The 16066-nt window shown below is 41.6% G+C and overlaps 1 protein-coding gene across 1 annotated transcript in view; it reads right to left on the minus strand.

Annotated features, from left to right (window-relative positions):
* Positions 1-6652: 6652 nt before the first annotated feature.
* NUP155 (nucleoporin 155) overlaps positions 6653-16066 on the minus strand; it is a 69786-nt gene continuing 60372 nt past the window's right edge. The window contains exons 30-35 of the mRNA XM_056112050.1: positions 15413-15526; positions 14008-14128; positions 13228-13338; positions 9843-9979; positions 7562-7668; positions 6653-6862 (exon numbers count right to left, since the gene is read on the minus strand). Coding sequence (XP_055968025.1) covers positions 6724-6862; positions 7562-7668; positions 9843-9979; positions 13228-13338; positions 14008-14128; positions 15413-15526 — 729 coding nt within the window. The 3' untranslated portion in view covers positions 6653-6723. The remainder of the gene's footprint in view (positions 6863-7561; positions 7669-9842; positions 9980-13227; positions 13339-14007; positions 14129-15412; positions 15527-16066) is intronic.

The following is a 16066-nucleotide window of genomic DNA, read 5'->3' on the forward strand; positions in this document are numbered from 1 at the left end:
TCAAAAAATTTTGATCTATGTATGGGATGGAATACAATGCATCTCTAAGATAAAACAAAGTCATGCAATTTGTAGCAACACAGATGGAACTAGAGTATCATACTGAGCAAAGTCAGTCAGAAGGAAAGAGGTAGATATAGAGTATACTCTCAGATACACCACAAATGTCCAAGGGCAACACAATGGAAGAACTAATTCACAAAATTGAGTGAAGTGGGTACTTGAGAAGAGAGCGTTGGAGCCCTAGTGGGAGAAAAGTGGGTACACTGGTTATGAGTGTGGTGTTGGTATTATATGCATGAAAAGTATTGCAGACCACATAATGTCAACCAATTTTAAAAACTGGGAGCTAGAGCAGTAGTACAGCAGGGAGGGTATTTGACTTGCACATGGCCAACCCCCATTTGCTCTCCCCAGTGCTTTCCAGGAGTGATTCCTGAGTGCACAGCCAGGAGTAAATCCTGAGCACCACTGGGTTTTTGAACCTCCTCCCATACACACACACGCACATTCATTAGAATGTTAGAGAGTGGTTCGTTCAAAGGAGTAAATCTATTTTGTTATTACTGGGCGTGAACAAGGCCCTGGGTTTGATTCATGGCAGCGTATAGCCTCCTGAGCATCATCAGGTGCAACTCCCATGGCCCCCAGAATCTCTAGGGAAGCCCCAAACCAAAAAGAATTTATTATACCAAAGACTCTTTTAGATTCAATTAGGATGCTGATGAATGGGAGGTGAATAGCAACAACAAAAATTCTATGTTCACCAGGCACTATTTCATCCATTCTAAGATGCATTTTCTATTATTTTGGGTTTTTTTTTTTTTTTGTGGAGAGGGGATGGACATACCTGGTGGTTCTTGGTGTATCAAACTGCCAGGTAGTTGGCTTAGTGACGGGGCTAAACCCAGGGGTACCACATACACAGCAAATACTTTAACCCTTTGAGTTATCTCTCTGGACCAAGAGATAACACTTGCTACTTGGGGGGCTGGGTGGTGTCACACCAAACAGTTCCCGGGGCACTCAAGAATTACTCTTGGTAGTTCTCAAAGGACCATATGCGATGCTGGGGATCAAACCCAGGAGGCTGCATATAAGGCAAGCACCCTACCTACCCACTGTTCTATCACTTGGACCCCCGGAACTTGCTATTTTAGCCTCTCAAATTGGATGAGTTTTACAGCTTCTGTCCACCAGGTGGCAGTAGTTGCCTGTAAGTGTGCATTAAAACTTGCAGAATGAAGCTGTCTGTGGCTCAACACAAAAAGGCTAACTAGGGGCTGGAGGATTAGCACAGCAGGTAGGGCGTTTGCCTTGCATGTGGCAGACCCAGGTTCGATTCCCAGCATCCCATATGGTCCCCCGAGCACTGCCAGGAGAAATTCCTGAGCGCATGAACCAGGAGTAACTCCAGTGCATCTCCAGGTGTGATCTAAAAAAGGAAAAGAAAAAAAAAGGATAACTATTGCTTAGGGCTGGACAGATACCACAGCGGGTAAGGCTCTTATCTTGCAGACAGTCAGCCCAAGGTTTATCTCTGACACGTCTAAGAGTGTTCGCAGAGCCAGAAGTAAGACCGAAGTTGTGGCTCTGAAATAAAAACAAAGGGGTCGCAGTGCCGCAAGCAAGTCAACCTGTACCGAGGGCAAGTGCTTCAGCAGCCTGATGGTGAATTCAGGCTTCTTGATACTCCAAAATTGCCACTGTGCCCAGAACCCAACAACTCAGGACCAAGTTTCCCGAGAATTTAAACAGCCAAAATTAAGGTATGTGGGAACCACATCCACAAACCACCTCCTGTTCAGCTATACAAGCTCATTTATCAGCCTTGCTTCAGAGACACGTAAATAAGTCTCCAAAAAGATCAAAAGCTTTACTTTTGACTGTGCACATGGCTGAACAAACTAAGATGAATCGTCAGCCTGGTGTCTGCCCACGCAGAGCTTTTGGCAGCCACCTGTTGCCAATACAAAATCGCTACCATCCCCTGGCCAGACTCCATCATCTCAGGACGGACCTCACCAAAATATTAACCTGTTGAAAGTTCGGATAGGCGGGTTTTGTGACTGAAATCTGTAGGGTTTTTCGGAATTGAGGTGGACTACCTCCCCCAACTTCTATATTCCTGGTCAACTTCCAACTTTTGGGGTGGGGGGGTAGGTGGGCAGGAACAGGGGTAGCAAAGTCAAGCCCAGGACTACATCCATGCTTAGCACACATTCCACCCCTGAGCTCCATTCATGGCCCCACCATTTGCCGTCATGGCAAATAATCTGAGCCATTGTTTGGGCCATTACCTCAGCAACTCTCAGATATAATCTAGCAGACTGGGCAGAGCTTTGCATTCTTGACATTCTCTGCCAGGACATGGGACATGCAGGGCCCTGGTGACTGCCTGGCAAGCATGTTGTGAACACATACTTTAAGCTCTGAGTGAAAACAAATTCAGAAGGGGGCTTTGCTTGCTTGCTTTACTATGGCTGTTTCTCTGGCAAACCTGCGTTCTCTCTTAAATGTGTTACCTTCTTTTACCTGAAAATAATATTTACTGTAATATTATATATATATATATATATATATATAAATCTGGACTCAGGGGCCAGAGACAGTACACACATTGTTGCTTTAACACACAGCCAACCTGGGTGTGATGATCCCCAGCATCTCCTATGGTCCCCTGAGACTGCCAGTGCCATACCCACTGTTCCTATCGGCCCAGCCCATGGCCTGTCAATGTAAAATCATTTTTGGAACTAACTTACTGTCCTAAATTGGAAGCAATTATTTAGCAACCCACAATATAGGAACCAACATAATCAATTTATTCAGCTCCTAGTGTATGTATGCATAGTGAGTGTACAGAATCAAACCCAATACCTCAAATGATTATTTTAAATGTACAGACATAGTATGAAGGGCTGGATAGTAAACCATGCGGGGCACTTGCCTTACACTCAGCTGAGCCAGGTTCAATCCCCACCACCATGTATGGTGTCCTAAGTACTGCCAGGAGTTATCCTTGAGCACAAAGCCAGGAGTAAGTCCTGAGCACCATTGTGTGGTTCAAAGACTTTAAGGGGGAGGGTATAATATTTAAATTATCTGTTGCTAGTATTTAGAATTGCAACTTACTTTTGTGCACTCTCACCTTCTATCTAGAGATCTTGATAGAGTTGGGAAACTGGAACTAGTAATTTTTTGTGTGAATTTTCAACAAAGGGGAAGAGAAACAACAGTGGGTAGGGCACTTGCCTTGCATGTAGCTGACCCAGGTTTGATACCCAGCATCCCAAATGGTACCCCAAGACCGCCAAGAGTGATCCCTGAGTGTGGACCAAAAACAATGAAAGTTAATCTTCCTGCTAATAGTGACTGCAAAAAGCATGACCAAGAGTCTTATAACAAATATTTATTTCAAACCTGTCACAATGCTGTAAATGGCTTACTTGAAATGAGAATAAATGGTATATGACTAATATTGGAAGCAGAATAAAATTGAATAAATAGATTGCATTATCTCCTACAATTTTTTTTCTTTTTTTGCTTTGTGGGTCACACCTGGCGATGCACAGGGGTTACTACTGGCTCTGCACTCAGAAATTAACCCTGGCGGTGCTTAGGGGACTATGTGGGATGCTGGGAATTGACCCAGGTCGGCCACGTGCAAGGCAAACGCCCTACCCACTACCTATTGCTCCAGCCCCTCTTCTACAAAATTTTGGATTTAAAAAGAACACTTAGTTTCAACATCATTTGGTGAAAGTAAAACTTAGAAGAGTTTAAATGACTTATTAAAAAATATAATGAAAAATCTTTAAAGAAAATTGAAGAATGAAAAAGAATTGAAAGAAATTATGTGCCATCCCAAGACAGATTCAGTATTCTAGTTCTTAACTTTCTTGACACAAGTATGATTACCATATTCCCACCATATTCCCATTCACAGATAAGTGGGAAAAGATGGAGGTATAAAGTACCCCAAGAGTTATGAGGTAGGACATAAAAACTAAAGGTCAGACTAAAATGTAGTAGGTGTTAACACGGTTAGGAGAAAGATGATCAAGGAACAACATTCTACTCAAAACATCCATCAACTGCATGCGTCTTAGGGTTAATATCTCATACCTTGCAGTTAGTCAGTGCTTATTTTTCTTTAACCAATCTAAAATGATCTATATATTACCAGAATGTCTTTACTGCCTACAAAGAACACACTTAGAAAAATATTCAAATGATTCACATATACTCTAATCATTCATTGACTACATCTGTTTAGTAGGCACTATAAATGCATGAGCATCACAAAGAAGGTGGAATTTAATGCTTCAAATGACTGTCTCGACAAAAGGTTAGTATCTATGTTCTAGAGGAATAAAAAGAAGTGGTCCTAATTTTCTCTTTCTTAGGAAACTTACCCTTCAAAGGGTATTGAAACTTGTCCTCTGAATCTGGGATTCCTTTCTTTTTCCTTCAATCCCAATCACAAGAAATTTAATGTATTTTGTTTGGGGGCTACACCCAGAGGTGGTCAGGGATCACTCCTGGCAGGGCTGGAACATCATCTGGGATCAAACCTGGCTCAGCAACATGCAGGGCAAGGCAAGGCAAGAGCCCTACTCACTTCAGCCCAAGTAGAGATTTAATTTTAACCCACACTGGGTTAACACGTTTAGATTATTTCTTTATATCCTTTCTGAAAGTTCACTGGCACAGAAGGTGAAATTCCTGTACAGGTTTTGGGGGCACACCTGAGTGCTTTCTCAGGGGCAGGGGACCATGTGATGTGGGGAATCAAACTACAGATTCCCATATGCAAAGCAGGGGCTCCAGGCACTGCTGTGACTCTTGCTCTGAATATCCCCTACACAGATTTCTCAGACTCTGCCTTCTTCTCCTCGAGAAATCTTCAAGCTCTCCTTAATGGTCCAGAAGTCTGGAGTCAAGCAGTGGAATTTTTCTTCCTTTCAACTCCAACTGGATCTGGAAGTGATGGAAGTACTTGTTTTTCACTACTGCTTCGATGTCTTAGTTTCTTTTTTTTCCTCTTGCTTTCTCTCTCCCACTGGTGGGAGCACTTTATTAATTTTTTGGCTATTTGGGTCACACCTGGTGATGCTTAGGGTTACTCCTGGCAGTACTCAGAGGACCATATGGGATGCCAGGGATTAAACCGAAGTAGGCTGCGTGCAAGGCAAACGCCCTCCCCACTGTGCTATCACCCAAATGTCTTAGTTTCTTCATTTTTTTTCTCCGAAAGACTTTCAACAACGTGGAAGCTCACATACCACATGTGTGTGAGCTGCAATCTTGAAATCCTTTTTTTTTTTCCTTTTTGGGTCACACCCAGCGATGCTCATGGGTTACTACTCCTGGCTCTTCACTCAGGAATTACTTCTGGAAGTACTGGGGGACCATATGGAATGCCAGGGATCGAACTGGGTCAGCCGCGTATACAAGGCAAATGCCCTACCCACTGTGCTATCACTCTGGCCCCTTGAAATCCTCTTAAAATGTCCTATGTAACAAAAGGGCCGGACCATTCAGCTCAGTAACCTACATCACTTTTTCAAAAAAATTATTTTATCTTATTTATTTTTCTTTTGGAGTCACACCCAGCAATGCTCAGGTGTCACTCTTGGCTCTGCTTTCAGGAATTACTACTGGCGGTGCTCAGCTGATTATTTGGGATGCTGAGGATTGAACTCGGGTCAGCTGTGTGCAAGGAAAACACCCTACCCGATGTACTATCACTCCAGGCCCACCTACAGCACTTTTAAAAGCTATAGCTTCAATATTGTGAGTTGAATACAATGAATATTCATATCTATATATTTGGGGGAGGAAGGGCGGCATGCGGTTCTCAGGTTTTACCCCTGGCTTTGCGTTTAGGGGACATGCCTGGCAGTGCTCAGGGGACCAGGGATGCCAGGGATCAAACCTGGGTCAGCTGTATGTAAGGCAAGCACCCTACCCACTGTACTACTGCTCCCACCCTGTGAAAATCTGAATTTCTAATATGTACCGAGATGATGGCAATAAACTAGCTTAGTGCACAAACACACTGAATGATTTCTCTGTCAATTACTAGTCAAATGACCAAAAACACTAGCAGAAATAAAGGGATATGTTACCTGTCTATATAGTTCTTACAAAAAGAAAATTAGTTCCAAGTAGGTTACCTGTTTAAAATAACAATACAAGGTAAACAGGGTATACTTTAATCTTCAAGTAGTGTTACTGGCCAAAAAGCAGGTAGAGGAAATTTCCTTAAAAAACAATCCCAAAACCTAAATGTTTTAAAGTATTTATTTGACTACTTAAAGATTATTGGATCCAATATTATATGACTGTACATGTTGAGCTAGCCTGTTTAAGGTTTGATATCAGTATCCAGGTATCCTTGGACTACCTTAAAAATGAATAAAAATTTAAAATTTCTGCTGTAGTAAAATTTTTCAGGTAAGTTTCTAATATTTTTATGTGGGTTAGATAATGTAATCTTATTTCAATTGTTTATACACTGATAATTAAAAAAAAACAAAATAGCAGTAAAAAAGAATTCATTTAGCAAAAGTACTGTTTGTAGATACTAGTCACATTAAAAACACACCTGTATGAAAATTGTTCTTAGCTAGTTAGATTTAGACCATTTGATATTTGGATTTAGCTGAGCATTTATTTTACAGATCAAAATGTATGGATGAAAATACATTACAATAATTAATGAATACGTTCTAATTTAGCTTGAAGAGATTTAAAATTCCCAGTGATGGCTTGTACTATTGCTGTAGAGCACATTGACTGAAGCTCAACCAGATAACCACAAACAGCATCCAGGCAGAGATTTGTAAATCTTCTCCTGTAACATAAGAAAAAAATTGATGAGTTACCTATATGTTTGGATAAATTTTCTCTTATACAATTTCATTAGCTTTTAAAGTTCATTAATTCTCTTAAGAGTCCATCAGTATTTGAGTAAATAAATAGAAAATGAATAAAAGAAGGGCTGGAGAGATAATACAGAGGATAGACCTTGTAGAATGGATTCAAGATGAACATATGGGGAAAAGAACTGTCCAGATTTTCATATAATCCCTCCCCTGCCCCCTCTCAATCTTATCCTTCTGCACATCTGAGGCCAGATAGATATGACAGGCTGAACATACATGGGAGACCCAGGCTCAACCCTAACACTGCATGGACCCTCAAATCCTGTCAGGAGTGATCTCTGGCACATAGCTGGGAAGCCAAGCACCACCTGCTGTGGCCCCCAACCAAATATTCCCCACGTCTTACCCCTTCTCTCCAAATTTGTTTCCCAAATATTTAAAAAGCCTTTTCTATAATAAGATCTCTTACACAGGGTCAGAAAGATAGTACAGTGGGTAGGTGCTTGCCTTAATGCAGTTGACCCGAGTTCGATCCCTAGTAACCATATGGTCTCCCAAGCCTGTCAAGAGTGATTCCTGAGTGCAGAGCCAAGAATAAACTCTGAGCATCACTGAATGTGGTCCTAAAACAAAACATAACAAAACAAAATAATCTCTAATTCAGTTACCTCTCACAATTTAGAACTTGACTAGGATTCTCAACATATCTTGCCAAAAGAAAATGTATACAATCTAAAAGGTGCAGTGGCTTCTTTATCCTGTTCCAGAACGGATCCTATAAAAGAAAAGAAACACCGTAAGTTCTAAGAAAAACTGGTAGTTGACATTTTTTTCTTTTTTGGTCACATATGCTCAGGGGACCATATGGGATGCCAGGAATTGAACCCAGATCAGCCTTACCCACTATATTATTTCTCTGGCCCCTGACATTTTTTTTTTAACATTTAACCATTTATGTTGGTTAAAAGTTACTAGCAGGCCAGGAATGTGGTTCAGAATCTGTCCCAGGAATGTCAACACAAACACCCCCCAAAATCTGTCCCTGATATGGCCAAACACACACACACACAACACACACACACACACACACACACACACACACACACACACACACACACCCCTCAAATCGAAATCCTTACCACCAAACAATCCAGTCATCAGAATTCAGAAAATTTACTGATATTAAATTTATCTTATTTAAATAAGTGTAAATAGGGGGCAGAGCAATAAAACAGAGGGTAAGGCATTTGCCTTGCATGCAGCCAACTTGAGTATGATCCTTGGCACCCCATATGGTCCTGAGTCCCTTCAGGAGTGATCCCTAAGTATAGAGCCAGGAGTGAGCCCTGGGCATCTCCAGGTGTGGCACAAAAAGAAAATGACAAAAATGTATAAATATCATATGGTTACCAAATTATATATCTGGTGTTGTTAGTACCTGAATACTCATTGTGCTCTCATACAGGAAAAATATTTGGTTGTATAATCCACTTTGTAGAGATGTAATTTCTTATATAGGGGTACAAGGAAAGCAGCAAAATATATCCATAAATATGATACCTATAAATATGGCACATATGCTGCCCAAGCCCTGTGCTGCTTGTGCCCACAAAGCTGAGCAGATGTGGCATTGCATCTCTCTTCCTGAGATGTGTACTTGCATGCCTAAAGCTGGGAGATGTGTAAGGACTCTCTCTACCCTTGGAAAAGCCAGGGTTCTCTCAAGCACGTTACTCTCCACTCTCTCCTATTTTCTCTCCCTCCTCCCCTTCAAAACCCCCCAAATAAAATCGGTTTTTTACATCTAAATAAATAAATAATAGTGTGCTTTTTGTGGGAGACCACACCCAGCTGTACTCAGGGCTTACTCCTGGCTCTTGTCCAGGGATCATTCCTGGCGTGCACAGAGGATGCGATATGGGATGGCATATGGGATGCTTGGGATTAAATCTGGGTTGGTCACGTGAAAGGCAAATGTCCTAGCACTCATAACTATCTATCCAGCACCTCAAAATAATCTTTTATGATGACACATAGGCAAAGAAACTCACATTATCACCTTTAAAAGCCTGAAGAAAAATTTCACATGTTTTTTAAAAAAAAAAGGCAGCAAATTTCAGATGCAATGTATTAGATCAAGTAACAAGACAAGCTAAAGTCACTGTCACTATCCTCCCATTGTTCATCGATTTGCTCGAGCAGGCCCAGTAACATTGAGACTTGTTACTGTGTTTGGCATATCGAATACGTCACAGGGAGCTTGCCAGGCTTTGCCATGTGGGTGAGATACTCCTGGTAGCTTGCCAGGCTCTCCAGGAGGGGTGGAGGAATTGAATTAGGGTCAGCCATGTTGGCTGCATGCAAGGCAAACACCCTATCCGCTGTGCTATTGCTCAGCCCAATAAAAATTCACTCATATCTAAAAGACACAGTTAATTTTATTTCTGTCACCGTCACTGTCCTCCCATTGTTTATCGATTTGCTTGAGCGGGCCCAGTAACGTCTCCATTTTGAGACTTGTTGTTACTGTGTTTGGCATATCGAATAAGTCACAGGTAGCTTGCCAGGCTTTGCCGTGCGGGCGAGATATTCTCGGTAGCTTGCCGGGCTCTCCGAGAGGGGCGGAGGAATCGAACTTGGGTCAGCCATGTTGGCTGGGTGCAAGGCAAATGCCCTACCCGCTGTGCTATCGCTCCAGCCCAACTTTATTTTTATTTTCTTAATTTTTATTTTTTGCTTTTTGGGTCACAGCCAGCGATACTCGGGAGTTACTTCTGGATCTGCACTTAGGAATTACTCCTGGAGGTACTCAGGGGACTATTTGGGATGCCAGGAATCTAACCCGTGTCGGCCGCATGCACCCTACCCACAATATTATTGCTCCAGCCCCACCAAAATAGTTAACTTTAACTCAACAGAATTCTTGTTTTCTTAAATTATTTTCCTTACCCGTGACTTGAACAAGTGATCATATACTTCCAGTAGTCTAGGCAATGGCACTCCAATTTCAGTCATTGTCTGTATTACAAAACCCACATCCCAGTTCAAAGTACAGACTTGTTGTTCTAAAAACTGCACAATAAAATCTGGAAAGAGAAAAACATCAGAAAACGGATTGTTAACTTCTCCTCTCCAACTTCACTAAGAATCAATAAAGCGTACTTTGTTTGCAAAATTGTTAAAACTTAGTAATAAAAGAACTCATATTAAAGGCTAGTGAGAGTTCAATGGGCTTTTGCATGCAGGACTGGGTTCAACCCCTGAGCACACCAGGAAAAAATTCCTATTCAGGTATTTCAAATCATTTTAATTTAGCCTTGGAAGGCTAAATCCTTTCTGGGGCCAGAATGATAGAAAAGCAGGTAGGCTTTTGCCTTGCACACGACTGACTGGCGTTTGATTCCTCATACCCCATATGGTCCTTTGTGCATTGCCAAGAGTGATCCCTGAGAATAAAGTCAGGAGTGGTTCCCAAGCATACACCCGAACCAGAACCAGGTTTGAGAGTTTGTATGACAAGAGCCTTACACTCTATGCTATTTCTCTGACCTGAGGCAATTTCTTCTGATGGTTCTAATTACGTAATCAGGACCCCATTCTCACTTGTTACCACCTGTCTTCTTGTTCTTGTTCTTTATTTTTTAGGGGGCAAGAAACAACTCAGTTCTTAGGGAGCACATACTGCTGTGGACCAAACCCTGAAGAAGTATGCATTCAGCCCATTGTAACTCTCAGCCTGTTACAAGCAGAAACTTATCATACACAAGAGCATAACAATAATGGTCAAATTTGTTTATGATAACTGAAATTAGACACCAAAGTGAATTATCTGGAAAAATATAAGAAAAAACTGCCACTGAATCTGCATCTCCTCCAGAATCTAACAGTCAAAAATAGGCTAAATAATTAAAGTTCTAGAAAGTCTCAACTTTGTTCCACCTAACGTTTATTAGAGTTTGTTTTTCATTAGGAGAATAATAGAAATGGAACCAAACTTACCTGATGTAAGAACTGTGAGCATTTTCTTATTTTTCCAATAATAAATCAGTACTTAGCATTCTATTTTATTTTTTTTATGTCCAATTGTTTTATAAGAGAAGAAAACAGATCAGAACAAAGCACAGTCATAAAATTAAAACCAACTTGTCTGGTACCTGCCTTGCATCCTGCCAACCCTGGTTTGGTCCGTGGTACTCACTACATATCAGGGGTCACTCCCAGCACACAGAGCCAGGAATAGCCCCTGAGTACCAATGGTTGAGGACCAAACCCTCCCTTACCACCAAAATTAGAAATCTGTCTGGCTGAAAAAGGGGTTAAAAAATTAAATTTTAAACAAAAACACTAGTTATTTTAAAGAAAAATAATTCTCTCAATAGGAAATCAGTTGAGGGCCTGGAACGATAGCACTGCGGGTAGGGTGTTTGCCTTGAACGTGGCCAACCCCTGGGTTCTATTCCCAGCATCCCATATGGTCCCCCGAGCACCGCCAGGAGTAACTGCTGAGTGCATGAGCCAAGAGTAACCCCTGTGCATCACCGAGTGTGACCCAAAAAGGAAAAAAAAAAAAAAAGAAACCAGTTGACTTAATCACTGGTCACCTGTAGGATAACAATGGGTTTGTCCTTTCAGTCTTGCCACAGGGAACTTAGTTTACCTTAAAGCAATGTCCTTTCTGTATGGACACAGGAAGACAGTTAATATTATGCTTTGTAACTTGGGAGTTGATTGACTCCAATAATGTTTACTCCTGGGCATCTGCTCTCGACTTAGTTGCCCTTAGTTCCTAGCACTCCAAAAACAAGGTCCCGACGAGGGACTGAATGGACCCAGGGCAAGCTGTGAGCTACCCTGGCATCGAAATGGGCTAGGCCAAAGCACCACACACTCAACTATAAATTGAGAGCATGATCATAGACAAATGCTGTCATAATTCAAAATTAACGATGAGACTAGGACCCTGCTGGGGTTAGGAGGACTAACCTGGCCTGAGGACTGTGAAAGACATCCTCAGGAAGAACCAAACTTTAAGTTGATATATCTCTTACTGTGCTCATATAGAATTGCTAGAAATATGAGAAGTAGATTTACTACAACTATTTAAGTGGATTATTAGCTGAGGAAAGAAGAAAGTGACACACCCTGAATGGGATCCTGCCTTTAAGGGGATCTCCTAGTAATCCAGAGTAATCTCTTTTAGATGATATTTTATCCTTGAGTTAATCTCTTGGAGGAGTGATCTTACCTCTCTTTGTTGATTTGTTAATGTTCAACACACCTTTGTGTCACCACCCTATGTGATTGCTATGTAAACCAAGAATGTAAGAGCAGAGGGAAGCAGATTCAGAATCCAGAGGCCAGAGTCAGAATCTAGAGAGCAGAGTTAGAATCCAGAGACCAGAATCAGAATCCAGAAGGAGATTCAGAATCCAGGGACAGAGTCAGAATCCAGAACGAAGGGCTCCAGAGAGAGAAGCAGAAGAGCTCCAGATATATATATATATATATATATATAGAGAGAGAGAGAGAGAGAGAGATTGGAAGAGACCAGAGGAGAGACTACAGAGACAGAGCCAGAAATAGAGAGACAGAGAGAAGAGAGCACAGCATCACGCACAGAAGCAAAGCACAGAGGAGCCATCCTGATTCGGTCCATACTCAGCAGCTCAAGAGCACGGAACACTGGCGACGAGAGACAGCTGCCCCGACTGCCCGTCAACACACATCATCATCTTCACATCCCTCCGCCCGTGCCTAAGATCTAGTTTTTACATTCACCCATGCATAAAAAAAAGTTTGGGAGGGTGGGGGACTGGAGCAATAGTGAAACAGGGGAGGCATTTGTTTTGCATGCAGTGACGTGTGAGTGAAGAGCCAGGAGTAACCACTATGCATCACCAGGTATGCAGCCCCCCTCCCCGCAAAAAGACCAGTCTGGGGGGGGGGGGGCAGGGTAGTTAAAGATGACTGGGAAGGCTGGGCCACAATGGTCAACCTGGCAGTGTTCAGGAGTCATGTCCATCAGTGCTTGGGGTACCATATATGGTGCTCACAAGCAAGGCAATCTCTTAATTCTGGTACTATCCCTCTTGCCCCCAGCAGCACTTCCACTTTCTCTTCGCAAACAGTGTATGGTTACCAACAATACAACCTCTGTATGTTAGCACTAGCTAAGCTAGATAGATTTGGAAAGTTAGTCAAAGAATGTTTCATACTTATCAATTAACTCTGCCAGCTTCTGGAGGGCCATCTTTTGAAGAAGTAAAATTAATATTCTGAAAAATGAATTATACAGTGAAATAGTTTCATTACAACACCTGTGATTACTGCTTACCTAAAGGAAAGAAGCGAGGAGTGCCAGCATAAATTTTCCCAAGGAGCACAATCTTGAGACTAAGAGCATGCATTCGATCTGGAGAGCTCAATGCCACACTTTCATTCAGTTCTGAAAAAACATGTCATTAGAAATCCAACTTGTTTTTGATGTAAAACATTTGGTTACTTTCTAAATATCTGTAAATATTTTGTACTTTTTTGCTTTAAACAAAATACCCTAGAATTGACAAAGCCGACTTAGGATTTTTGTTAGTGTTTGATATACTCTCTTTAATTAGGTCACTGATTAGAAGATTCCTTTTTGGGGGGTGGGGGTGCCTCACCCGGCCATGCTTAAAGGCTACTCCTGGCTCTGTGCTCAAGGGACCATGCACTGTGAAAGATCAAACCTGGGCCTCTTGCATGCAATGCATGTGCTCAATCTAGTAAGCCATTTCTCCAGCCCCTCATTAAAAGAACCTGTCTCTCTGACTTAATACTCAACAGGTCCTTTTTCTAAAAATTAAACGTTTCTCTTTACTATTCACTGGGATCATTCTATAGAATGACCAATCAGTGGTTTCAACAGCTGATCTGCAGACAAGCACTGGGAGGCAGGTGTGAAACACTTAGAAAATACTGCACTACAAGATGACCCTGTGCCATATCCAGTATTACCCATTTATCTCCTACCTTGGCATAAGACATTTTCATGACAATTATATGAATTGTTAGTTGCTTGGATTTCTTTATCAGGTCATTAAACAATATGTTAATAGACATAAAAGTGAACCCTTACCTTTTTCTATGATATCTTGCCAAAGTGTCTGTACCAAAATAGGATCTGAATAACCGGCACAATGAATTATTGCAAGTTTACACTCCGCAAGTTTAAAGGGATCAGCAAATTCCCCATAAAGCTGCAGGAGAAAATGCCAACATTATATAACCAGAGGTCAGCACTCCAAAATGAAAAGTTATGCACTGCCTGAAAATGAAAAATAACCAGTATCTAACATTCTTATAAAATTATGTGTAGCCAGCCAGAGCTGCAGATTTAAAAATATTTAAATGAAGAAGCAAGTAGGAGATCACAGGGCAACAGGCAGGACTTTGGGCACATCACTGGCCCAAGTAGAGGTGAGATATATGTATATATCTAACCAAGGAGCCAACAGCACTGTAAGCAGGAGACCCAAACTCCAACAACTGAACTTACAAATGTGCCTGCAAAGGAGGTGGGACATGGGAGGAAACTCTGGGACAGGAGTGGTGAGACCGGTGCTGGAACACTGTATTTCTGAAACTCTATTACGAGTAACTTTATAAATCACAGTGTCCTGATGTAAAACAAAAAAAGTTAATTGATTATAGTTGATCAATAGTCTGGGGGAAAAAATCAGGAAAAACAAAACAAAAAGATGATCATAACTGGGGCTGGACCAACAGTACAATGATTAGGGCGTTCGCCTGGTACGAGGTGTACTGGGTTCCATCCTCAGCATCCCACATGGTCCCTTGAGTACCACCTGTGGTAATTCCTGAGCACAGAGCCAGGAGTAAGCCCTGAGCATTACCAGGTGGAGCCCAAAAAAGCAAAAAAAAAAAAAAAAAAATCATAATTTGAGTCAAAAACATTTATTTCAGTATTTGTGCTTCCATCCTCCACCCCACCAAAGATGGTAATTTAATGGCATTTGAGAATTAGTTGGCTAAACTAGGGCTGAAGAATGATGGAAATACTGATACATCTACCTTGAATCATGTTCAAGAATAACTGAAAGTGGAACTGCCCATAAAGTTATAGTTTCAAGAAGTTTAAAGAATTAAGCAAAGTACTTATGTGCATGTGTGTGTTCTCAGGAAGAAGCCTAGAGCCTTACAGATGTGAGGCAGGTGCTCTGCCATGGAGCTGTTTCCATCCCCAACCCTTAAGAAAAGCATTTTCATAAGACATGATCAAGACCATAAAATAGTTGGTGAGGAGTTTTAACAAAGTCCCTATGAGGCAGGTAGATTCTTGAAAACTGTCTGCTATCTCAGCTCTTTAGTCTGATTTCTCAGGTGATGGCAGCCCCAACACCACACTGTCAGCAATGGTTCATCTTACTTTGAGACAGACAGGTCTTTCCCACAAAAGTGCCAAATGAGAAATGTGTGGCTACTAGGTGATGCTACAGGAATTTTACTTGCTTTCTTATTACCTTAGTTATGTCCATTAGCTCAGAATCCAGCTGAGAAATTGCATCCTGCACAGAAGAATGATGGGAATACTGCCTTTGTAGTGTCTCTTGGATTTGAAGCTGGATCCTAGCAACCTAGTTTAGACAGAAAAATGAAGTCCACATAACAAATCAAAACAAATCAACAGCTGCTTGAACATTCACTTTCAGTGATTTTTTTTTTTTTAAAATAAAGGGCTGGAGAGACAATGTAACAGGTAAGGCTTGTCTTGCATGCAGCAGACCCGGGTTCAATCCCCTGAGCCCTGTTAGGAGTTCTGAGCACAGAGCAAGGAGTAAGCCCTGAAAGCAGTTGGGTGTACTTCACAAGCCCCCATCGCCCACACAGAAAAGTCTGCTGTCATACAAGACAAGTAGCCTTCAGCAAAACATTTTTATAGGCAGCATACTGTCGCACACACAGAGCCTTGGCTGCCCTCCATATGTGTTTCTCCCATGACTGCAGTCAGACAAGTGGCAAATGCTTCCGAGTCTCCTTTACAGGAAGTACAATATGGATAAGGTCTATTTAAAAGAACATGAGCGGAATTAAAAGATGTCATTTTAAGACAGAATTTTTTTTGCCAGGGAAAGAGGGAGAAGTAGAATTATGTGGCTACTCAACGTAGATGAAGC

Source organism: Sorex fumeus, unplaced genomic scaffold, assembly GCF_029834395.1.
Source record: "Sorex fumeus unplaced genomic scaffold, SorFum_2.1 ptg000015l, whole genome shotgun sequence".
Lineage (NCBI taxonomy): Eukaryota > Metazoa > Chordata > Mammalia > Eulipotyphla > Soricidae > Sorex > Sorex fumeus.